This window comes from Myotis myotis, unplaced genomic scaffold, assembly GCF_014108235.1.
Source record: "Myotis myotis isolate mMyoMyo1 unplaced genomic scaffold, mMyoMyo1.p scaffold_m19_p_5, whole genome shotgun sequence".
NCBI lineage: Eukaryota > Metazoa > Chordata > Mammalia > Chiroptera > Vespertilionidae > Myotis > Myotis myotis.
In genome coordinates, this window is record NW_023416357.1 from 99,875,640 (window position 1) to 99,896,224 (window position 20,585).

The 20,585-nt window shown below is 46.4% G+C and overlaps 1 protein-coding gene across 1 annotated transcript; it reads left to right on the top strand.

The window, feature by feature from the left end:
* Nucleotides 1-6,687: 6,687 nt before the first annotated feature.
* On the top strand, nucleotides 6,688-18,349 carry NMRAL1 (NmrA like redox sensor 1). Its single transcript, XM_036310404.1, is given in 6 exon segments — nucleotides 6,688-7,021; nucleotides 7,218-7,303; nucleotides 12,538-12,776; nucleotides 14,885-15,134; nucleotides 16,521-16,711; nucleotides 18,062-18,349. Coding segments are annotated over 5 exon segments (900 nt in total). The 5' UTR covers nucleotides 6,688-7,021; nucleotides 7,218-7,263; the 3' UTR covers nucleotides 18,242-18,349.
* The last annotated feature ends 2,236 nt before the right edge of the window (nucleotides 18,350-20,585 follow it).

Sequence of the window (20,585 nt, forward strand, 5' to 3'; positions counted from 1 at the left end):
CACGCGAACTCATTTTTTTGGTTGATTTTTCTTTGTTAAATGGCATTTAAATATATAAAATAAATATCAAAAATATAAGTCTTTGTTTTACTATGGTTGCAAATATCAAAAAATTTCTATATGTGACACGGCACCAGAGTTAAGTTAGCGTTTTTCAAAATGCTGACACGCCGAGCTCAAAAGGTTTGCTATCACTGGTAGGGGTTAGTCCTGGAAGCAAAATTTCAAAGGACAGAGATAATCCTCCAGGGTATAGCAATTATGCACTTTATTTATACACTAGAGGCCCAGTGCACAACATTTGTGCACTGAGGGTGGGGGTGGGGGTCCCTCAGCCTGGCCTGGACATTCTCATAGTCCAGGACCCCTCGGGGGATGTCCACCTGTGGTATAAGCGGGCAGGCAGACATCCCCCAGGGGTCCTTAGCACTGCTGGAGCGGGAGAGGCTCCTGCCACCGCCCCTGCACTTGCCGTGAGCCTGGCTTCTGGCTGAGCAGCACTCCCCCAATGGGAGCTCACTGACCACCAGGGGGCAGCTCCTGCGTTGAGCGTCTGCCCCCTGGTGGTCAGTGCATGTCATAGCTACTGGTTGTTCTGCCATTTGGTTGATTTGCATATTAGGGTTTTATTTTTTTAAAACAGAATATGATTATATTTAATACACAAGTTTGATACAACCAAAAAGTAAAACACCAGAGTGAAATAGTAACAAAAAACATGGTATTTCATTTGCAATGCATGAGAAATGATTAACATCTTTAGTCATAAACAAGCTCTTAAAATCCAGTGACACTATAATAATGCAAGGAAACTGGAAAAATGAAATGAAAAAGTACAAGTGATGATTAAGCAGTGAGCATATATTAGGATTTTATTATATAGGATAGGATTAGAACCAAAGGAGAAGACCTAAGAAAGGTTACATGAATTCCATTGGTGGACGATTAAAGCGTGGGAGAAAGTGAAGCAGGAACATCTCTAGAACTGAGTAAAAAATAAAATGGAGAGATGTCACTTTTACATTAATGGATGCAGGATAGTTAGCTTTAACATAGTTTATAGAAGTTGAAAGAGATGCAGTTGAAAGAGAACAATGAGGAATGTTGGGGTTGTCTTCCTCCCCCCCCCCCCCGCACTGGGATGTTTATCTTTACCCTTCTGGAGAAGAGATCGTTCTCACATTTTAAATATATTATTCTAGATGCACATAAACAATGGACAGGGCTTGTTCAAGGTAGAGATTAATTTATCCTATATACTTAGGACATGACTTCATACCATAACCCACTCAATTAGAAATGTGGGTTTTTGGGTGTTTTTTTTTTTTTAATGTGTTTTTGTTTATTTCAGAGAGAGAGGAAGTAAGAAGAGAAGGGGATAGAAACATCAATGATGAGAAAGAATCATTGATCGGCTGCCTCCTGCACACCCCCCACTGGGGACTGAGCCCGCAACCCAACCTAGGTATGAGCCCTGACCAGGAACCCAACCATGACTTCCTGGTTCGTGCGATGCTCAGCCACTGAGCCACACTGGTCAGGCAAGTTAGGAATGTTCTGATGATCAAAACAACCTGTGTGGTTATTTTCAGTTATTGAACTTGTAAGGCTTGTTTTGGTAGCCTCTTTTTTCTTCACATGGGGAAGGAGGGACAATTTGGCAGGAACTGTTAACATTTAGAATGGGCATTCTCATTGACCCAACAATTACACTTCTGGGTAGCTATTCTAGAAAACATTTGTGTTATTGAACTCAAGGGCTTCACTGTTTAAGATGCTATATTTGAAAATGAGAGGTGGTTGTTGCAAGGAGTGTTATTTACTTGCTGTGCGTAAGGGAGACAGGGAATTTGTCAATGACAAAGAGGTTCTTGCACCCATCCCCCAAGACAGAAATCAGGAGAGGAAGCTAAGCAGATTCAAAATAAGAGGTGACTCAGTTTGGTGCTCCCATGCACAAAAGGTTGCCAGTTTGATTCCCGGTCATGGCACATGCCTGGGTTGTGGGTTTCGGACTCGATCCCTGATGGGGGGCATGCAGGAGGCAGCCCATTGATAGTTCTCTATCATCAATGTGTGTTTTTTTCTTCCTTTCTCTCCCTCTCCCTTCTTCTCTCTCTAAAACCAGTAAAAACATATTAAAAAAATTGGAAGTTTACTGAAATCAAGGTGGAGGGAAAGGAGAAGGGAGGGGGCTTAATGCCACTAATAACAGCATGGCTCCCAAACTGCTGCTGCAGGTCTGGCTTATATAGGGCTAGGTTCCTCACACAGGTGCATTGTAGAGTTCTTTACATTTCAGGTTCCAGCAGCTGGTATACACCTGTGCAGGTGTAGAGCGGAACTCTTTACTTTCCAGGTGCACAGAACAGAGCTCTTTGGGGAATGCCTGAAGAGAAACTTTAAACTTATCCAGAAGAGACTTTAAGAAATAACTGAAGAGTTTTTAAGAGAGGCTCAGCCTGTCTCAGATTCATATCCAATCTCTACCTCCCAGAAGGAAGGCTTAGCCATGGCTTATATAACATGTTGATTTCTTCTTTGCAATTGGCTACTTTCATCAGGTTGAGTTCCTGTCAGCTCATCCTGTTTACTGTATCTACAAAATACTACATCTTAACATTTAGCAAGAAGCCCTGGCCAGGTAGCTCAGTTGATTACAACCTCATCCTGATATGCCAGGTTGTGGGTTTGATCCCGTCAGGGGATATCCTCAGAGCACATACAAGAAGCCACCAAATGGCCTGGCAGGTGTGGCCCAGTTGGTTGAGTGTTGTTCCATACATTAGTAGTTTGCCAGTTCCAATTCCAGTCAGGGTACAAGCCCAGGTTGCAGGGTTCGGTCTCTGGTCCGGGTGCATATGGGAGGCAACCAATGGCAACCTATCGGTGTTTCTTTCTCACATAGATGTTTCTCTTTCTCTCCCCTCCTCTCTCTCTCTAAAAAATCAATAGAGACACGTTTTTTAAAAAGAAGCAACCAATGAATGCATAAATAAGTGGAATAACAAATTGATGTTTCTTTCTAATAACATTTAGGACTGCCCAGATCTTGAGATCTTTGTCCTTTCTAACTCTTGCAAGAACTCAAAAGGGCACAAACAAGGGAGGTCATTGCAACACATACCAGGATACTCCATTTTGGTGAAAACTTTGAAACAACCTTAGGTCCATCAAAAGAGGATGGAGCAGGGATTGACAGGAGCACATTCATTCAATAATTGTGCCCCATTGAAAAGGGCAAACACCACCTGAGGGAGGACATTAAGTAGAAGGGGGGAAAGCAAGTTGTAGGAAAATACAAAAATATGTTTTACTAGAGGCCTGGTGCATGAAATTGTACACTTGGGGGGTGGTCCCTCAGCCCAGCCTGCACCCTCTCCAATCTGGGACCCCTCGGGGGATGTCTGACTGCCGGTTTAGGCCCAATCTCTGCGGGATCAGGCCTAAACCGGCAGTTGGAATCCCCCTCACAATCGGGGACTGCTAGCTCCTAACCACTCACCTGCCTGCCTGATTGCCCCTAACTGCTCCGCTGCCAGTCATCTTGTCACAATGTGGGGGTAGCCATCTTGTGATGTGAGGGTCAATTTGCATATTACCTCTTTATTATATAGGAGGATAGCAGCAGTCACCAACCGGTGGTCTGTGGACCACTGGTGGTCCATAAGGTCCGAAAGGTTGGCAACTACTGTTCTACAGTGTGTTATAAACTTAACCTAAAAAACAAATATCGAACTCTAAATAATATGTATGCTGGAGTGTTTAGGGGAGAAAAGTACTGATGTCTGCAACTAACTTGAAATGTATAAAAAATAAGATAGCTGATAAAGCAAATATAGCAAAATGTTAAGAATTGAAGAATCTATGTGGTAAGTATATGGGTATTCACTATGCAGTTCTTTCAACTTTTCTGTATGTTTACAAATTTTCATAATAAATATTGTGGGAAAATATAGTCAGTATGATCCCTTTTATTTCTTAACTATAAAATGTTATCTTTCTACATGTTCATGTTTAGGTATATAAATGCATTCAAAAGTAGGAAAGGTTTACACACTAGAATGATAGAGAGAGGTCTAGGGTCACTTGTGCTTTATCTGTACTGAGGATTCTAATATCTGGACTCTTCTACAATTTGGTCTCTGACCTTGCTCCAATAACTAGGCCATTTTGCAGTTTAAACTCTGCCTTTGCCTATCAGACAATTTGTATTCTTTGCATTGTCTGTTTTACTAAAAATAATTGTTTTATTGGTGTATTTTGCAGACTCCAAGGGAAACTGAGGCATTGGCCCCTGCCTTGTGACCTGCCCTGCTGACCATATTTTGTGACTCCAACTATTAGACTATCCCATGACTCTACTTGCTGACCATGAGTCAATTGAAACTACCCATTATTCTTATCTCACAGCTCCACTAGCTGACCATTGAGTCAGCAGTCCCCTAAAAATCCAGTTGCCCCCACAATCAGAAAATGAATAAGTTATGGTCTTGTATCCCAACCCTTTGATTAGCAACTCCTTGAAACTCTTCCCTTTAAAAATGTTGCTTTATTTTTCCCACCTTAGAGTGTGTCTTTGGTTCATGCCAAAGGATACATTTTCTGATTTGCAAATCATATCTAAATTAAACTGTCTTTGATCCCTTAGAAGAGTCCTATGGGACTCTTCTTTCATTTACTCAAACTTTCATTTACAGTACCATTTACTTTTTTATGAGAATACATAAATTCATTATGCATTACTTGGCTCTCAAAATCAAATAAAAAAGAATGAATTTTAAGAAAGGGGTAATGGGAAGTATACATTGTACTACCTGCACCCCAAACACATACACACACACACACACACACACACACACACACACAAACACACAGACACGTAATTGAATTAATCTGAGTGTCACTGATTGAAGGAAAGGTTGCTTCAAGGGGTCAAATGAGTTAATGTAGGGTTTATTCTGTACATGATACATAGCATGAGCCCAGAAAAGGGTTCCTCCAACTGTCATCTTCATTAGTACATGTCATTGGGCTGGGTGAACTGGCAAGTGCTTTGTAGGAAATTCTTTGTCAGATATAAATTACCACAGAAAGTGCTGTGTCACCATTGAGCATACACTAGTCAATAGCTAAATCTCTCCACTCAGGCCTTAAGGGAACCCCAGGATGGGTGGGGTTTCAAGAGAGAAAAACCTTTGTCCAGGCTGCCAGTATGTCTGCCCTTTTCCAACAGCCTCCTTGTTACCATAGAGTCAGGGGGTGCCAGAAAGTCTCCTCCATTGGCCAAGATGGTACAGGGGAAGGTTATTACATTGAGCACCTTGAAAACTAGCAAGACAATTGGATAGAAAAAGACTTACACTCCCATCTTGGCAGGGGAGCTCAGTTGGTTAGAGCATCGTCCCTGTATGCCAAGGTTGTGGGTTTGATCTCTGCAACAACAAATAATAAGTGGAACAACAAATCAATGTTTCTCTCTCTCTCTCTCTCTCTCTCTCTCTCTCTCTCTCTCTCTCTCTCATCAATAAATTAAAGATATATACACATATTCTGTTGTGGGGTATCTTCACAACTAGATTCAGGAAAACAGTGTCAGTTTTAGCTCGAGTATGTCCAGTGCCTCGCAGATGTTTAGACAACCAACCAGCCTACTTTGTGCTGAGTACTAGTTTAGGTGCTGGCAATTCAGCAGTGAACACAAATGCCTGCTGTCCCAAACCTGACATTCCCAGATGAGTTAATACGTATTTTGTTATCAGCATTTCTTCACCTGACATCATTTATTTATTTATTTTTAATCCTCACCTGAGGATATTTTTTCCATTGATTTTCAGAGAGAGTGGAAAAGAGAGGGAAAGACAGAGAGAAACATCTATGTGAGAGAAGCATATTAGTTGCCTCCTGCAGGAGCCCTGACCAGGGCCCAGGCCGGGGAGGAGCCTGCAACCAAGGTACCTGCCCTTGACAGACGGGAAGCTGGGACCCTTTGCCTCCAGCCGACGCTCTGTCCACTGAGCCATACCAGCGAGGGCTAGTCTGACATCATTTAGATGAGCACCAAGCTCTTGTGATAATATCAGGTCATCAGAGCCCTGATAAGCAGCAGGACTTGAACCTGCCCCGAATCACCCCAAAGATCTCCTGGCCCCCCACCTTGACCACTCACCCACAGCCACACCCATACATATATTATGGAGTGAATTAAAAAGGCAAATGTTCTTTTTTTAAAAAAAATATTTTTATTGATTTCAGAGAGGAAGGAAGAGGGAGAGAGAGATAGGAACATCAATGATGAGAGAGAATCACTGATCGGCTGCCTCCTGCACGGCCCCCACTGGGGACCTAGCCCGCACCCGAGCGTGTGCCCCCAACCGGAATCAAACCCAGGACCTTCCAGTCTGCAGTCCAACGCTCTATCCACTGAGCCAAGCCAGCCAGGGCAAAAAGCAAATGTTCTTATCCAGTCAGAATAACTTTTCAGAAGAGTGGGGGTCATTTTTGAGTTTTAGTTCAACACAAAGAAATCTCACTTTTCTGTTCAAAATCATTCAAATCTGTGCAAGTAGCAGCAACCTCAACCGTGAGTCAGGCAGATAAGAAATAGCTCGGGGCCTTGACGTGGTTAAGACTCACGGGTATAGGTTGGATCACCTTTAGGTGACACCCCATTATCTACAGGTTCAGACGTTCGTGCGAGATCGGTGACTGCGGCGGGGACGGGTCCAAACAACCCGCGGGTTCTCGCCGGGCCGGGATGAACCATCTCCGTCCGTGCGCGGGGGTGGCGAGTCCGCTCAGCGCGGAGTGAGGACCCGGACAGCGAGGGGTTGGAGCCGCGCAGCCTCGGGTCCCTTCATGCAGGGCAGCCGGGAATGGGGGCGGGGGGGCTTGCCGGCGCAGGAATGAAGCTGCGGGCAGGGGTCGGCCCCTTTCGTGGGATTATACCCCCCCCTCCGTGGTGGACTCGGCTGCAAAAGCGAAGGCCCGGGTTACCGTAGTGTTTCCCACCCAGGCTGTGGTGAGGGGGTAACGCAGGTCGGGGCAAGGGTCCGAGACTCGGGCTGGGGAGGTGGTGTCAGGCCCGGGCGGGGGGGGGGAGGCCAGGGGTCGCGGATCCCGACCTCTCGGGGCTGCCGCCCCTCCGGTGTGCGCGCGTGGTTCAGGGCGAGGACCCCCGGCCCCGCGGCCCACCCCGCGCTTCCCTCGCCTCGCAGGCTGCTCAGGACCGCATCTCCCGCTCCCGCTCCCGCTCCCGCTCGCATGGCGGACAAGAAGGTAGTGGTGGTGTTTGGAGCCACGGGTAAGCGGAACCCCACCCCATCGGAGGCCCCAAAGCGCGGGACCTCTCACGAGCCAGGGCGCCCCCTCCCCCAGCTCGGGGAGACATCCCGGGGTTCGGGAGGGAAGGTGCGATAGGCTGGACCTCTGACCCCGGCGGGGCCGTGCGGACAGGACCTGAGCCCTGAGCGCGGATGTCCTTTGCATCTTAAAAAAATCACGTTAACTTCTTTGAATGAGTAGTGATTGCACATCATACCGACATTAAATCTCCCTCCCACCTCTGTACCCCCACCCATCCATCTCTGTTACCAGGTTTCCTGAGTATCCTACCAAGTTAGAAATATCTAAATTATTTTCAAACGATAGTGTTTTATTTTGCCCCCACCTGTTCTTTCTCTCTCTCCCCCCCAAAAAATGTATACATTTTGAATAGTTATTAATTCCAATGGGTTAAATCTAAAAAGAAACATCAATTGAGCTATCAGCTGTTAAAGTGTGTATACATTTTTGGGGTACCCTATATATATGTACTTTATATATATAACATATATACTTATGTATGATATATACTTAAATATATATTTTAAAACATACACCAGCTTTATTGAGGTATAATTCATATATTGAGGTATGAGTCACATACTGTTTACTCATTTAAAGTGTGCAATTCACTGGTTTCTGGTATATTTGCAGAGTTCTGTGACCATCACCCAGATCAGTTTTAGAAGGTCTCATCACCCCCCAAGAAAGAACCCCCCATATCTATGTGAATGGAAACCTGGCATACTAAACCTGACAAGCCCAGGGGAGGCCTGCATGGTGGGCCTTACAAACTCGAATACCAAAAATAACCACACAGAATGGTTATCCAAAGTCCTAACTAAAAGCAGATTATGGCAGATAGTTGAATCCTAGGACTATAGCTTCCTTGACCAACCTACCTTAAGTGAATCTATTATCTTTTTGCATCTAAGGTAACATACTATTTTTTTTAAAAAAAATAATTCTTTATTGTTGAAAGTATTACATTTGTTTCCCCCCACACACACCATTGATCCCCTCCAGCCCTCCCTGACCCCTCCCCCCATCCCAGGCCTTTAGCACCCTATTGTCTATGTCCATGGGCTGTGCATATATGCATACAAGGTCTTTGGTTGATTACCTCCCATCCACCCATCCACCCTCTCCCTCCTTCCCTCTGAGATTCCACACTCTGTCCCAGGCTTCCATGTCTCTGGTTCCACTCAGTTCATCAGTTTATTTTGTTACTTAGATTTCCACATAGGCGTGCAATCATGTGATACTTGTCTTTCTCTGACTGACTTATTTCACTTAGCATGATACTCTCCAGGTCCCTCCGTGCTGTCTCAAAGGGTAAGAGGTCCTTTTTTACTGCTGCAGAGTATCCCATGGTATAAATGTGCCACAGCTTTTTTATCCATTCACCTACTGATGGGCACTTGGACTGTTTCCAGATCTTAGCTATTGTAAATTGTGCTGCTATGAACATAGAGGGGTGCATATATTCTTTCTGATTGGTGCTTTGGGGTTCCTAGGATATATTCCTAGAAGTGGGATCACTGGGTCAAATGGCAGTTCCATATTTAATTTTTGGAGGAAACTCTATACTGTTTTCCATGATGGTTGCACCAGCTTGCATTCCCACCAACAGTGTACTAGGGCTCTAAGGCAACATACTTTTGAAATGTCAGAGTTATTGAACAATGGGCCTTAAAAGGACTGACTCCATTCTGTCCCTCGCCCTCCATCTGAACCGTAGGCACTCCATCTTGTTCCCGTAATCTCCATTTTGTAAGAACTGCCGTTTAAAATTTTCTGCTAAACACAGATGGTCTTTTGTTCTGTTAACTCCAGGAAGTAACTAAACCAGAGAGCCTCCCTGATAGAAGTAACTCTGCTATTTCTAGCTTCTGTAAGCACGCTTGCTCGAATAATGGGGAAAATAAGACATTTTGGGGGCGGGGCTAGCAATCTGAATCTGTGTCAGTAACCTAATGTACATTTTTATCAGCCTATAGTCTAGTCACTGCCCCCTCTTAATTATCTGGTCCGTCCTTGGTTCCTCCCATGCCAGGTGTCTTCTGGTTATCTGAGCTATGCTGTGCTCAAGGCTGCAAGCTTTCTACACGATATCTGCCAAGCACACTGCCCCCATCCCAGCACGTGTTTTTGGGGTTTTTTTTTTGCCTTTATAAGCTAACCCCTAAGTTCACTGGGGGCCGCGAGGTTTTGGAGAGACCTTAGTCCTCTCACGGCCTCCGGCGTTTGCTATAAAGACTCCAAATTCGGCCCTCTAACTGTGGCGTCTTCTGTTTGACTCACTGAATTCCAATATAACATTATCCTTTTTTTCTAAAATATATTTTTATTGATTTCAGAGAGGAAGGGAGAGGGAGAGAGAGAGAGAGAAACATCAGTGATGAGAGAGAATCATTGATTGACTGCCTTCTGCGCACCACCTTTTGGGGATGGAGCCCGCAACCCTGGCATGTGCCCTTGACCAGAATTGAACCCAGGGCGCTTCAGTCCACAGATCGACACTCTATCCACTGAGCCAAACCAGCTAGGGCTGTTAGAGAGAGAGAAACGTCGACGGGAGAGAGAAACATTGGTTGCCTCCCATATGAGCCCTAACCAGTAATTGAACTCACAAGCTTTGTGTGTTTGAGACAACACTCTAACCAACTGAGCCCCTTGGCCAGGACTTCTTAGATTTTAATGTATAAAATAAGCTCTAGTCCCTGGCAGCATAGTTCAGCTGGTTAGAGCATTGTCTAAATACGCCAAGATGGTGGGTTTGATTCCCCGTGAGGGCACGTACATGCATCAACCATTGAATGCATAAATAAGTGCAACAACAAGTTTCTATCTCTCTCTTTCTCTCCCCCTAAAATCAGTGACTTTTTGTTTTGTTTTAAAGCTGCAAAATGTTCATTCTCCAGAGCATTTTCTCAGTCTGTTGAAATTTTGCTTCCTGGTGATGTCATCAGTTTGGCTTAAATAAACTTAAAAAAATCATCTACAGGTTTGGATGTTTCTTATGTGAACACCTACGAGCAATCATTCCCCATTTCCCCCAATTTTCCTCGGCTCCTGGCAGCCACAAATCTTTTGGTGTATAGATTTCATTTGGTTATTGTTTGTAATGCTGCTATTAACATTCATGTACAAGTTTTTGTGTGGATGTATATTTTCAATGTTCTTGGGTATATACCTCTGAGTAGAATTGCTGTATCATATGGTAACTCTATGTTGAGGACCTGGCAGGCTGTTTTACAAAGTGACTACCATTTTACATTCCCATCTGGACCTGTATGAGGGTAATTGCAATTCTGCAATTTGCCACATTCTTTTTAATGACTGTGTATGGATTTATCACTTATGTAACCAGAATCCTACCAAAGGACAGTTTGTCTATAAATTTCCGTCCTTGGAAGTAGTGTAGCAGCCAATGTTCTTGTACTTACAGGGATGGGCAAAAGTAGGTATTCAGTTGTTTGTTTGGAAAAAAGACATGCAGGTTATGATTATTACAGTAGTTTTATTAACTCAAAAGAATGTCACAGTGGCACAGTAAACCTGTTTTTATGGAAAATAATAAGATAATTATATATGTAAAAGGCTAAGCGACCGTCCGACCGGCTGGTAGGTATGATGCGCACTGACCACTAGGGAGCAGACGCTCAATGCAGGAGCTGCCCAGCTGCAGTGACTTGGCAGTGGTGGTTCTCAGGTGATGTACCCTGGAACCAGAGAGGAGGGAGCCTGATTCCAGGGTGTATCACCCGAGAACCGCCCTCTCGCAATCCAGGACCCCTCAGGGGATGTTGGAGAGCCAGTTTTAGCCCTATCCCCATAGGCCAGGACAAGGAACCCCTCCTGCCCGAGGGATCCCAGCTCACTCCACAGACTCCCTTGGAGCTGTGGCAGCCCCCCAGGTGTGGCTGGCTGGGGAGGGACCACAGGAGGTTGGCTTCAGGGTGTGTCTGGCCCATCTCGCCCAGTCCTACCCCACCAGCTACCTTCTAATTAATTTCCGTTCAATGTGCATGAATCCATGCACTGGGGCACTAGTTAAATAATAATAAAGAATAACCTGTTTTACGTACTCACAACACTAAACCTACTTTTGCTCCTCCATTTATTATTTATTTATTTACTTACTTATTTATTTTTCTTAATCCTCATCAGAGTATATTTTTTCATTGGTTTTTAGAGAATGGAAGGGAGAGGGAGAGAAACATTGATGTGAGAGAGACACATTGATTGGTTGCTTTCTGCACGTTCCCCTACAGCTGAGGTACATGCCCTTGACTGGAATCGAACCCGAAACCCTTCAGTCTGTGGGTTGATGCTCTATTTACTGAGCAAAACCAGCTAGGGCTGCTCCATCCTGTATTTATGGATGATTTTTATTTTCTTCCGTTTGATTATTTTAATTTTTGTAATTTTCTCAATCTTTTTTTTTTTTCCGAAAAGGTATATGTAATATTTTATTTCTTAAGCTAAGTGGTGGGTACATGAGTGTCACTATCCCTTTTTGTATCTGTAAATATTTCATAATACATTTTTAGAATTTTATAAAAGGTATAGGTGTGATGCCTGCTAAAACATTGATGAACCTTGAAAACATGTTGAGTGAAAGAAGCCAGAAACAAAAAGCCACATGTTGAAGGAGTCCATGCACATCTGTAGAGACAAAACAGATGAGTGGTTGCCAGGGATTGGAGGGAGGAGAGAATGGGGAGTGACTGCTAATGGGTATTATCTTCTTTTTGGGGAGGTGAACATGTTCTAAAATTGACTGTGATGATGGTTGCATAACTCTGAATACACTAAAAGCCACTACTTTATGCACTTATTTTTTATTGATTGATTTTTAGAGAAGAAAGGAGAGAGAGAGAAACATCGATTTGTTGTTCCACTTATTTATGCATTCATTGGTTGATTTTTGGATGTGCCTTGACCGGGGATAGGACTTTGGTGTATTGGGACAACGCTCTAACCAGCTGAGTTACCCGGCCGGGGCTACACGATACACTTCTAATTGTGGTAAATGAATTCTATCTCATGAAAGCTGTGATTTAAAATCGGTGTAAGGCAGTTCAATGAGAGCGAGAGGTGACCAGTGTCTTGGGCGTCCCGCTGTGGTGGAGCATTCCCTTCGGGGTTTTAACCTGAGCGGGACTCCCAGGCACAGTCGACCCTTAAGGTCTTTTTGACTCTTCACAGGTGCCCAGGGGGGCTCAGTGGCCCGGACACTCTTGGAAGATGGCACATTCAGGGTTCGGGCTGTAACCCGGGACCCTGGGCAGAAGGCAGCAAAGGAACTGAGGCTGCAAGGTGCAGAGATAGTGCAGGGAGACTAGGATGATGAGGCCAGCATGAAACTGGCTCTGGCCGGGGCTCACGCCACCTTCATCGTGACCAACTACTGGGAGAACTGCAGCCAGGAGCAGGAAGTCAAGCAGGTGAGGGCAGGCCGGAGGGTGTGGGGAGGCTGGGGCGAGTTGCAGTGCATCTTAAAAGGAGCTCCCAGGTCCCTGTTGGTTCCTTGGAGGCAGTTTTAACTTGCCTATGAGACTCACTCTGACTAGGACCACTGACACTGCAGTCCTTTACCCTCGCTTCCATGCAGCCCTCCTAGATTTTGATGCGGGTAAGAGGAGGCTGCTTTCTCATCCAGTGACTTTCTTTTATATTCATGGACCATACAAGTCACCCAAAGTGTGCAATTCATTGTTTTTTAACATATTCACAAAGTTGTGGAGCCATCACTACTACCTAATTCCGGAACATTTCATCACCCCAAAAAGAAACCCTGTACCTGTTAATAGTCACTCCCGACACCCCCTCCCCCCAGCCTCAGGCAACCACTTATTTCCTTTGTCATCCAATGACTTTTTATACTTTCTAAAAATCTAACTCTATTGACCCATAATTTCTTATAATATAATGTACACATTTTAATTGTACAGTTTGATAAAAAAAAAAATTGGTTTCTTTAAAAATGACATTTTTATTAAAAGTCTTAAAATGAAGAGATAATGATTAAACACGGGTCTGGAATTAAAAATGACAATTGGTTAGAATTCTCTTGGTTAGTTTGATAAAATTTGAAAGTAAATAAACCCATATAATTGCCTTTTGATAAAAATATATTTCCATCAACCCAGAAAGTCCCCATGTCCCTTTTCACATGCTTTGTTTCCCTTTATTCTGTTTTCCACCCAGATTCTCCCTAGTTAGGTGGTTATTGAACCTAGATGGTGGTGGCAGGGATATGAGAGGAACCATGAGACATGGCCATCTTTTTGTCTCATTGAAGATGGAGACACTAGCAGAGAGCCTGACACATAGAGGACACTCCGGTCTTTGTGGAAGGTATAGTTGGTGCCAGAGGAAAGGCCCTAGGCTGGGAGTTACGCACTTCAGTTTTCAGTCCTGCCTCATCCACAGCTATGTCTTTGGATATGTCACTTCCCAGCTCTGGGCTTTGTTTTCTTCCTCTGTAAAGTAAAGGGGGATTGGACTGGATCACTGGTCTCCAAAATTGTTTTTAGCCTTGACCCTTTCTTTGGTTGTATCTTACATGGAAGCTCATTCCATAGAGAAGACAAAGACAGCTTCTCTGGTTGAAGCAGCTCTTGTCACATCCTGATAACCTGTATTAGTGCCCCACAGCTGCTGTAACAAGACCACAAGCCAGGTGGCTTAAAATAATGGGAATTTATTCTTCCTCAGTTTTGGAGTCCAGAAGTCCAAAATTAAGGTTTTTGATAGGGCCAGGCTCCTGCTCCCTCCAAAGACTCTAAAGGAGATTTTGTGCCTTGCCTCTTCCAGCTCCTGGGGGCTGCCAGTTCTCCTTGTGGCCACATCACTTCAGTCTCTGCCTCTGTCTTCACATGGACTTCTCTGTGTCTTCTCTATCTCTTATAAGGACACTTGTCTTGGGTTAAGGGGTAATCCAGGGTAATGTCATCCCAAGTTCCTTAATTATACTTGTAGAGACCTTTTCCGAATGAGGTTACATTCACAGGTTCTAGGGGTTAGGATATGGACGTATCTTTTTGGAGGCCGCCAGCCAATCCCCTCCCTACACAACCTTATGCAGCAGGTAGTATTGTGGTCCCCGTTTAACTGACGAGTCCAGAACGGTTAGATCGCTTGTCCAGCATCGCGTAGTGCAGTGCAGAACCAGAACCGGAACCCAAGCACTCAGTGTGCTTCACCACTGAGCTGCAGCACCTCCCTGTGGAATCCTGGGCTCCAAGGAAGAGGACTTAGCAGCAGGTTGCACATAGGTGGGCTGCAGCCAAGCACATCAGAAAGTGAACAATCCAGATGATCTAGAGAAGTGATGCAAGGTTCTGTGGGCGGCATAGGCTTACAATCCCGTGTTAAAGGGTAGGGTAGCATGTGTGAGCATCATTCTGGAAGAGGGGCCTTATCTGAAGAGTAAGTGTTGTCCGGCTCTTAGCATCAGGCACAGTGGCAGCTTGGGTTGGAGAGCCTGGATGTGATTGGGGACACACATCCTCCCTCCTGGCTTTGCGGTGTCTCCTTTCCTGCCATCCAGGGAAAGCTGCTGGCCAATTTGGCCAAGCGCCTGGGCCTTCACTATGTGGTCTACAGCGGCCTGGAGAACATCAAGAAGCTGACGGCGGGGAGACTGGCAGCAGGCCACTTTGACGGCAAAGGAGAGGTGGAGGAATATTTCCGGGACATCGGTGTTCCCATGACCAGTGTGCGGCTGCCCTGCTATTTCGAGAACCTCCTCTCCTACTTCCTACCCCAGAAAGCCCCGGATGGAAAGAGCTACTTGCTGAGTGAGTGCCCTTCCTCCTTGAGCACCTGCTCTGTGTGGCACTGTGGCTGTCCCCGGAAACCATGGGCTTGTCTTCAGATGGTTCCGGGCCTGAGTCCTGGCTCTCACGTTAGGTCTGTGACTGTGAGCAAGGCAAGAAGCCTGGCTGGGCCTCTGCTTCCTGCTCTGTGAAATGGGCATAACACTCACCTTCACAGGGGCAGTGAGAAAACCTACAGAGACAAGTGCAGTTACTGTTACTTCGCCTTCAAAAATGAGAGGATTTGGAAGACGAGACCCAGTTGTAGGTTTCACAAAGCGGAAAGCACTCTCTTCTCAATGCCCATACTGGACCCTGGCTTGGAGGGAATCTTACACAACTTGTGTCTTGTCTGTTAGCCAGTGGATTAGAGCAGGACGCTCAGGAGGCCCGAGCGGGAGGGGTGAGCCCCCTCAGCGGGCCACCCCCACCCCTTTGTGCGTAAACACTGGCTCACCCTTTCTCAAGACCTGCCCACCGGTGAGCAAGCAGTCTGGTCCATGTGTTGGCACATGGGCACCGCCCTTTATAGTTTGCAAAGCTAGTCAGACACCCCTTGTGTTCTGATTTAGATCTTCATCCCCACAAGATCCCTGGGTGATCTGCATGGTCCAAGTGCTCATATCTAAACACTGCTGTCCCTTTCCATCTACAAAATAACAATTTGGCAGCTAGTCATTCTCTGGGCCAGGTCCTGGCCTCGGCTTGTCAAGCATTCCTGTCAGTAGAGTTGGTGTTTGGAGAACCCACCCACGGGTTCCACATGAGGAATTCAGGATGTGGCCAGGTACACTCAGGCCAGTGTTTTGGGAGCAGTGGGCCCAGGAGTACCACTCTGTTCTCGGGGGACCTTTTGAAGCCCTTTCCTTTCCTGTCCCTTGTCCTCCCATCTCAGCCCTGAGAGAGGTCGGCCGGTCCAGGGTTCTCCCCACTCTAAGAATGGAGTAACCCAGGCTCAGAGGTTTTTTTGTTTTGTTTTTAAATATATTTTTATTAATTTCAGAGATGAAGGTGGGGGGTAGAGAGATAGAAACATCAGTGATGAGAGAGAATCATTGATTGGCCACCTCCTGCATGCACCACACTGGGGACCAAGCCTGCAACCCAGGCATGTGCCCCAACCAGGAATCGAACTGGGATCTCCTGGTTCATAGGTCGACACTCAACCACTGAGCCATGCTGGCCAGGCTTGAATCCCATTTTCCAATTCAGTTCCACTGCTGCTTCTGCTGACGTAGATACCAGGAAGTGTCTAAGTCATGCCACGTGCTGATCTGTGCAGATGTCCGGTTGGTACTAGTCTCTACCCCACTCTCCCCTCCAGGACATGTCATGTGCCAGCATGTCTCTCCTCCCCTTCTCCCCCAGGCTTGCCCATGGGTGACATACCCATGGATGGCATGTCCGTCACCGACCTGGGCCCTGTGGTACTCAGTCTGCTGAAGATGCCAGAACAATACATCGGCCAGAACCTTGGACTCAGTACCTGCAGGCACACAGCGGAGGAGTATGCTGCCCTGCTCTCCAAGCACACTGGGAAGACTGTGCACGATGCCAAGGTGAGCCCCTCGGCCCCTGCTGGTCATTTCAACCCCCCAGGAGGGCTTTGTGAGTAGTAGGAAGGGGGATATAGGAGAAGGTAAATCTGAATTCATCACAGCTGTGAACATCCATGCTGTGCTGTTCTTGGGAGCCAAGTATGGCTGCTGAGTGAAATTTCTGGCATAGGTGGTTGACCAAGTGGGGAGGAAGGTTTCCAGAAGAGGGGACAGTAGGGGCCAAGGCCAGGAGTGAGAATGCAGGGCTGCTGGGCTCCTTTGGGATGTGCCTTGAAGGAAGAGAAGAGGGAGGAGGCCAGAGAGATAGCCCCCCCCCCCACACACACACACACACACACATACCTGGCCTGGCTGGGTGGGTGGAAGGCCCACAGTACCCTCCTTTCCCCACCAACCCGCAGCCCTCCAGTCCAGACCCTGGGTTTCTTGTTGTCATTCCTATTATGAAAGTAAGACCTTCTCATTAAAGAAAATCTCATTAACACTCTTAGGTGTTAAAAGACAAAAGCTACTGCAGAGCCCCCAGACCCAAATAGAGTAATGATGGGAGTTTGGGGGCAGATAGACCCCCGCAGACTTGGATCCCAGTCCCTGCCCTTAACACCTAACAGTGTATAATCTGAGGCATGGTCCCTGACCCCTCTCTGCTTCAGTTTCCTCATCCATGAAATGGGTGTGTGAATAGTGTCCTCTGCTTGAGTTGTTACGAGGATTGAATGGAATAGACCTGAAGCTGAGCACAATGATGTGCACTAGCAAAAAGGCCCTAAGTGGCCATGTGTCACTGTGTAAACAGAGAAAAGCTTGAGGCAGGTTGTGGAGGATCTGAGGGGTTCAGATCCAATTCAGTCTGGAAAGGGGAACAGCTTTGGTTTCTGAGCAAGAAAGTGATGTAAACAATTCTGATTTGGAAGGAACTGAGGTTTCATCTCAAGATCTTAAATTGACCCAGAACAATGGTTTTTAAACATTTATTTTTATTATTTTTTCCAAAAATTTTATTGATCTCAGAGAGGAAGGGAGAGGGAGAGAGATAGAAACATCAGTGATGAGAGAGAATCACTGATTGGCTGCCTCCTGCATGCCCCCCACTGGGGATCAAGCCCACAGCCCAGCATGTGCCCTTGACTAGAATTGAACCCGGGACCCTTCAGTCCGAAGGCTGACACTCTATCCACTGAGCCAAACCAGCTAGGGCTGGTTTTTAAACTTTTAGAATGGTTTCAGGTGGACTTAGCAAGGACCTTGGTAGGGACTGAGGTGTCCCCCAGCCCCCACCACCTCAGCGGGATGCTGAGATGTTGATGGATCCTCACAGACCTCCCCTCCCCCCGCCCCCTCTACTTCCAGACAACCCCTGAGGACTACGAGAAGCTTGGCTTCCCTGGCGCCCAGGACCTGGCCAACATGTTCCGTTTCTATGCCTTGAAACCCGACCGGGACATCGAACTGACCCTGAGGCTCAACCCCAAGGCCAGGACACTGGATCAGTGGCTGGAGCAGCACAGAGAAGACTTCTCCAGGTTGTGACCCTGCCCACCTCTCAATACCATCTAGGGAGAGGGGAGGTGCAGTCACAATGATCCTTTCTTATGTTACAGAAAAGTTATTTTTTAAATAAAAACCATTGTTCTCACAGATGGCTTCCAAAAGAAAGGGGCTTTGTTTCTGGGACTTGAGCTGGGGCGGCAGCTGCTGGGCACTGATTCTAACAGGAGACATTGAGTGGTGAGGGGCCAGTCCTCTCCTGCAGTGACGGGGTGTGAGGGCGGAAGAGGTACTTGGTAAGACACACAGGACTCAAATGCAGTTTTAAGTTTAGTCAGTTGTGAAACAGCACTGTGACCACAGCCAGGGAGTGGCTCTGACCACCCTGTTCCACATTTGAAATTCAAATTCACTCAAAAGTGTGGACAGAGCCCATGACTCAGAGGACTCCTGCCCCCCCCACCCCCACCCCACCCCCCGCCCTCAAGCCAGGAGCAACACTTTTTGACATCCCTGCACACACACCCTTCATCTCCAGAAACCTAGTAAGGTCAATGGTGACAGCTTATTCCTTCTTTGTGAGGGTGGGGCTTCCCCTGGGTGCAGCCTCAAGATGTGCATGATCGTCAAAACAGGCTGGGGAAAAAGCACACGGGATGTGGCAGGTCTGTGGCCCCAGGTCACCATAATTGGACACTGCTGAGAAAAGGTGGTGATGCTTGCCCTGGCTGGTGCTGCTCAGTGGTTAGAGCACAGGCCAGTGGACCAAAGGGTCTCAGGTTTGATTCCTGGTCAAGGGCACGGACCTGAATTGCTGTTTCACTCCCTGCCCCCCAGTCAGGGCATGTGTAGGAAGCAGCCAATCAACGTGTCTCTCTCACATCAATGTTTTTCTCTCTCTATCCCCCTCCCTCCTTTCCACTCTCTCTGAAAAGCAATGGAAAAAATATCCTCTGTTGAGGATTAACAAAACAAAACACACACATACACACAAAGGTGACACTACTTGCAGCAAAGGCTAAGAATGAAACCAAGAAGTAACAACCCTGTTTTGTTTGTAGAGTCCACCAGGCATTTGGAGGCAGGTGGTGCAACCTTCCATTTCCTGTTCACTTGAGAGAAAAGGAACAAAAGGCCTAGAGAACACAGGCTACTCACCCAAGGCTCAATGGCCAAAGGTGCTGTGGCCGCCTTATTTTCTGTGGATTTGTGTAATCTCCATCACAGCCCTTTTTACTCCCCTTGGTACCCAGAGACTCACGGGAAAGGGGTGGCAGTTCTACCAAACTCATGCCATCTGTTTATTAATTTAAAAAGCACTTACCAATGTGCTGGGTTCTCAATACAGTGTTAACCAAAAATGTTACGCTCCATGCCTTGAGGAGAGCCAGATACAAATATGCAATAAATAATTACAGATTGACACAGAACTGCAGAGAACAAGGATAACAATTGGAAGGGGCCTTTTTTAAAAAAATATGTATTTTTATAGATTTTTAGGGAAAGAGAAATTTCACTAAGAAACATTGTTTGGCTGTCTCCCACACGCTCAAGCCTGTAACCTGGGCATGTGCCCTGACCGGGTATCGAACCAGCGACCTCTTGGTGCATGGGTTGACACTCAACCACTGGGCCACACCAGCTGGGCTAGAGGGACCTACTTTAATGGGGATGGGGACAGCCTCTGAGCTCTGAGGGGAGGACAGTGAGCCTCTGAAGCAGGGTAGGAGGGAAAAGACCATGACAGCCTGGGATTCCAACCTGCCTGGGCCAGCAAGAGAACATGAGAGATTATTTGCATCCAGCCCTATGTGATGATGCCCAAGTCCCACACGTCCCCTGGAGGGGAACTTACCTGTCTGGGGCTGTGGCTCAGGGTGGTCCTGCCTGACTTCAAATCACTACAGTAAGAAAGCACATGCCCTAGCTGGTTTGGCTCAGTGGATAAGAGGGTCGGCCTATGGACTGAAGGGCCCCTGGTTCGATTCCCTTCAAGGGCACATGCCGAGGTTGTGGGCTTGGTCCCTGGTGGGGGGTATACAGGAGGCAGCCAGTCAATGATTCTCTCTCATCAGTCATGTTTCTATCTCTCCCTCTTCCTCTCTGAAATCAATAAAAATACATTAAAAAAAAAAGTGGAACAACAAATTGTTAAAAAAAAAAAAAAAAAGGCAAGCAAATGGGGGGGGTCACACCACAAGGAGGGGACGACTCCCAGTGCGACCATGTCGTCCTATTGGCTGAGGAGTTCCCAGCACACGTCCTGATCAGGTGGACTGCTATGTGTGCCTGGTCTTCTAAAATTTGGTCCCTGAAATAAATTAGTTAGCTCTCATTTATTTTTTGCTTTCTTAGCTATGGTAGAATATACATAACATAAAACTTA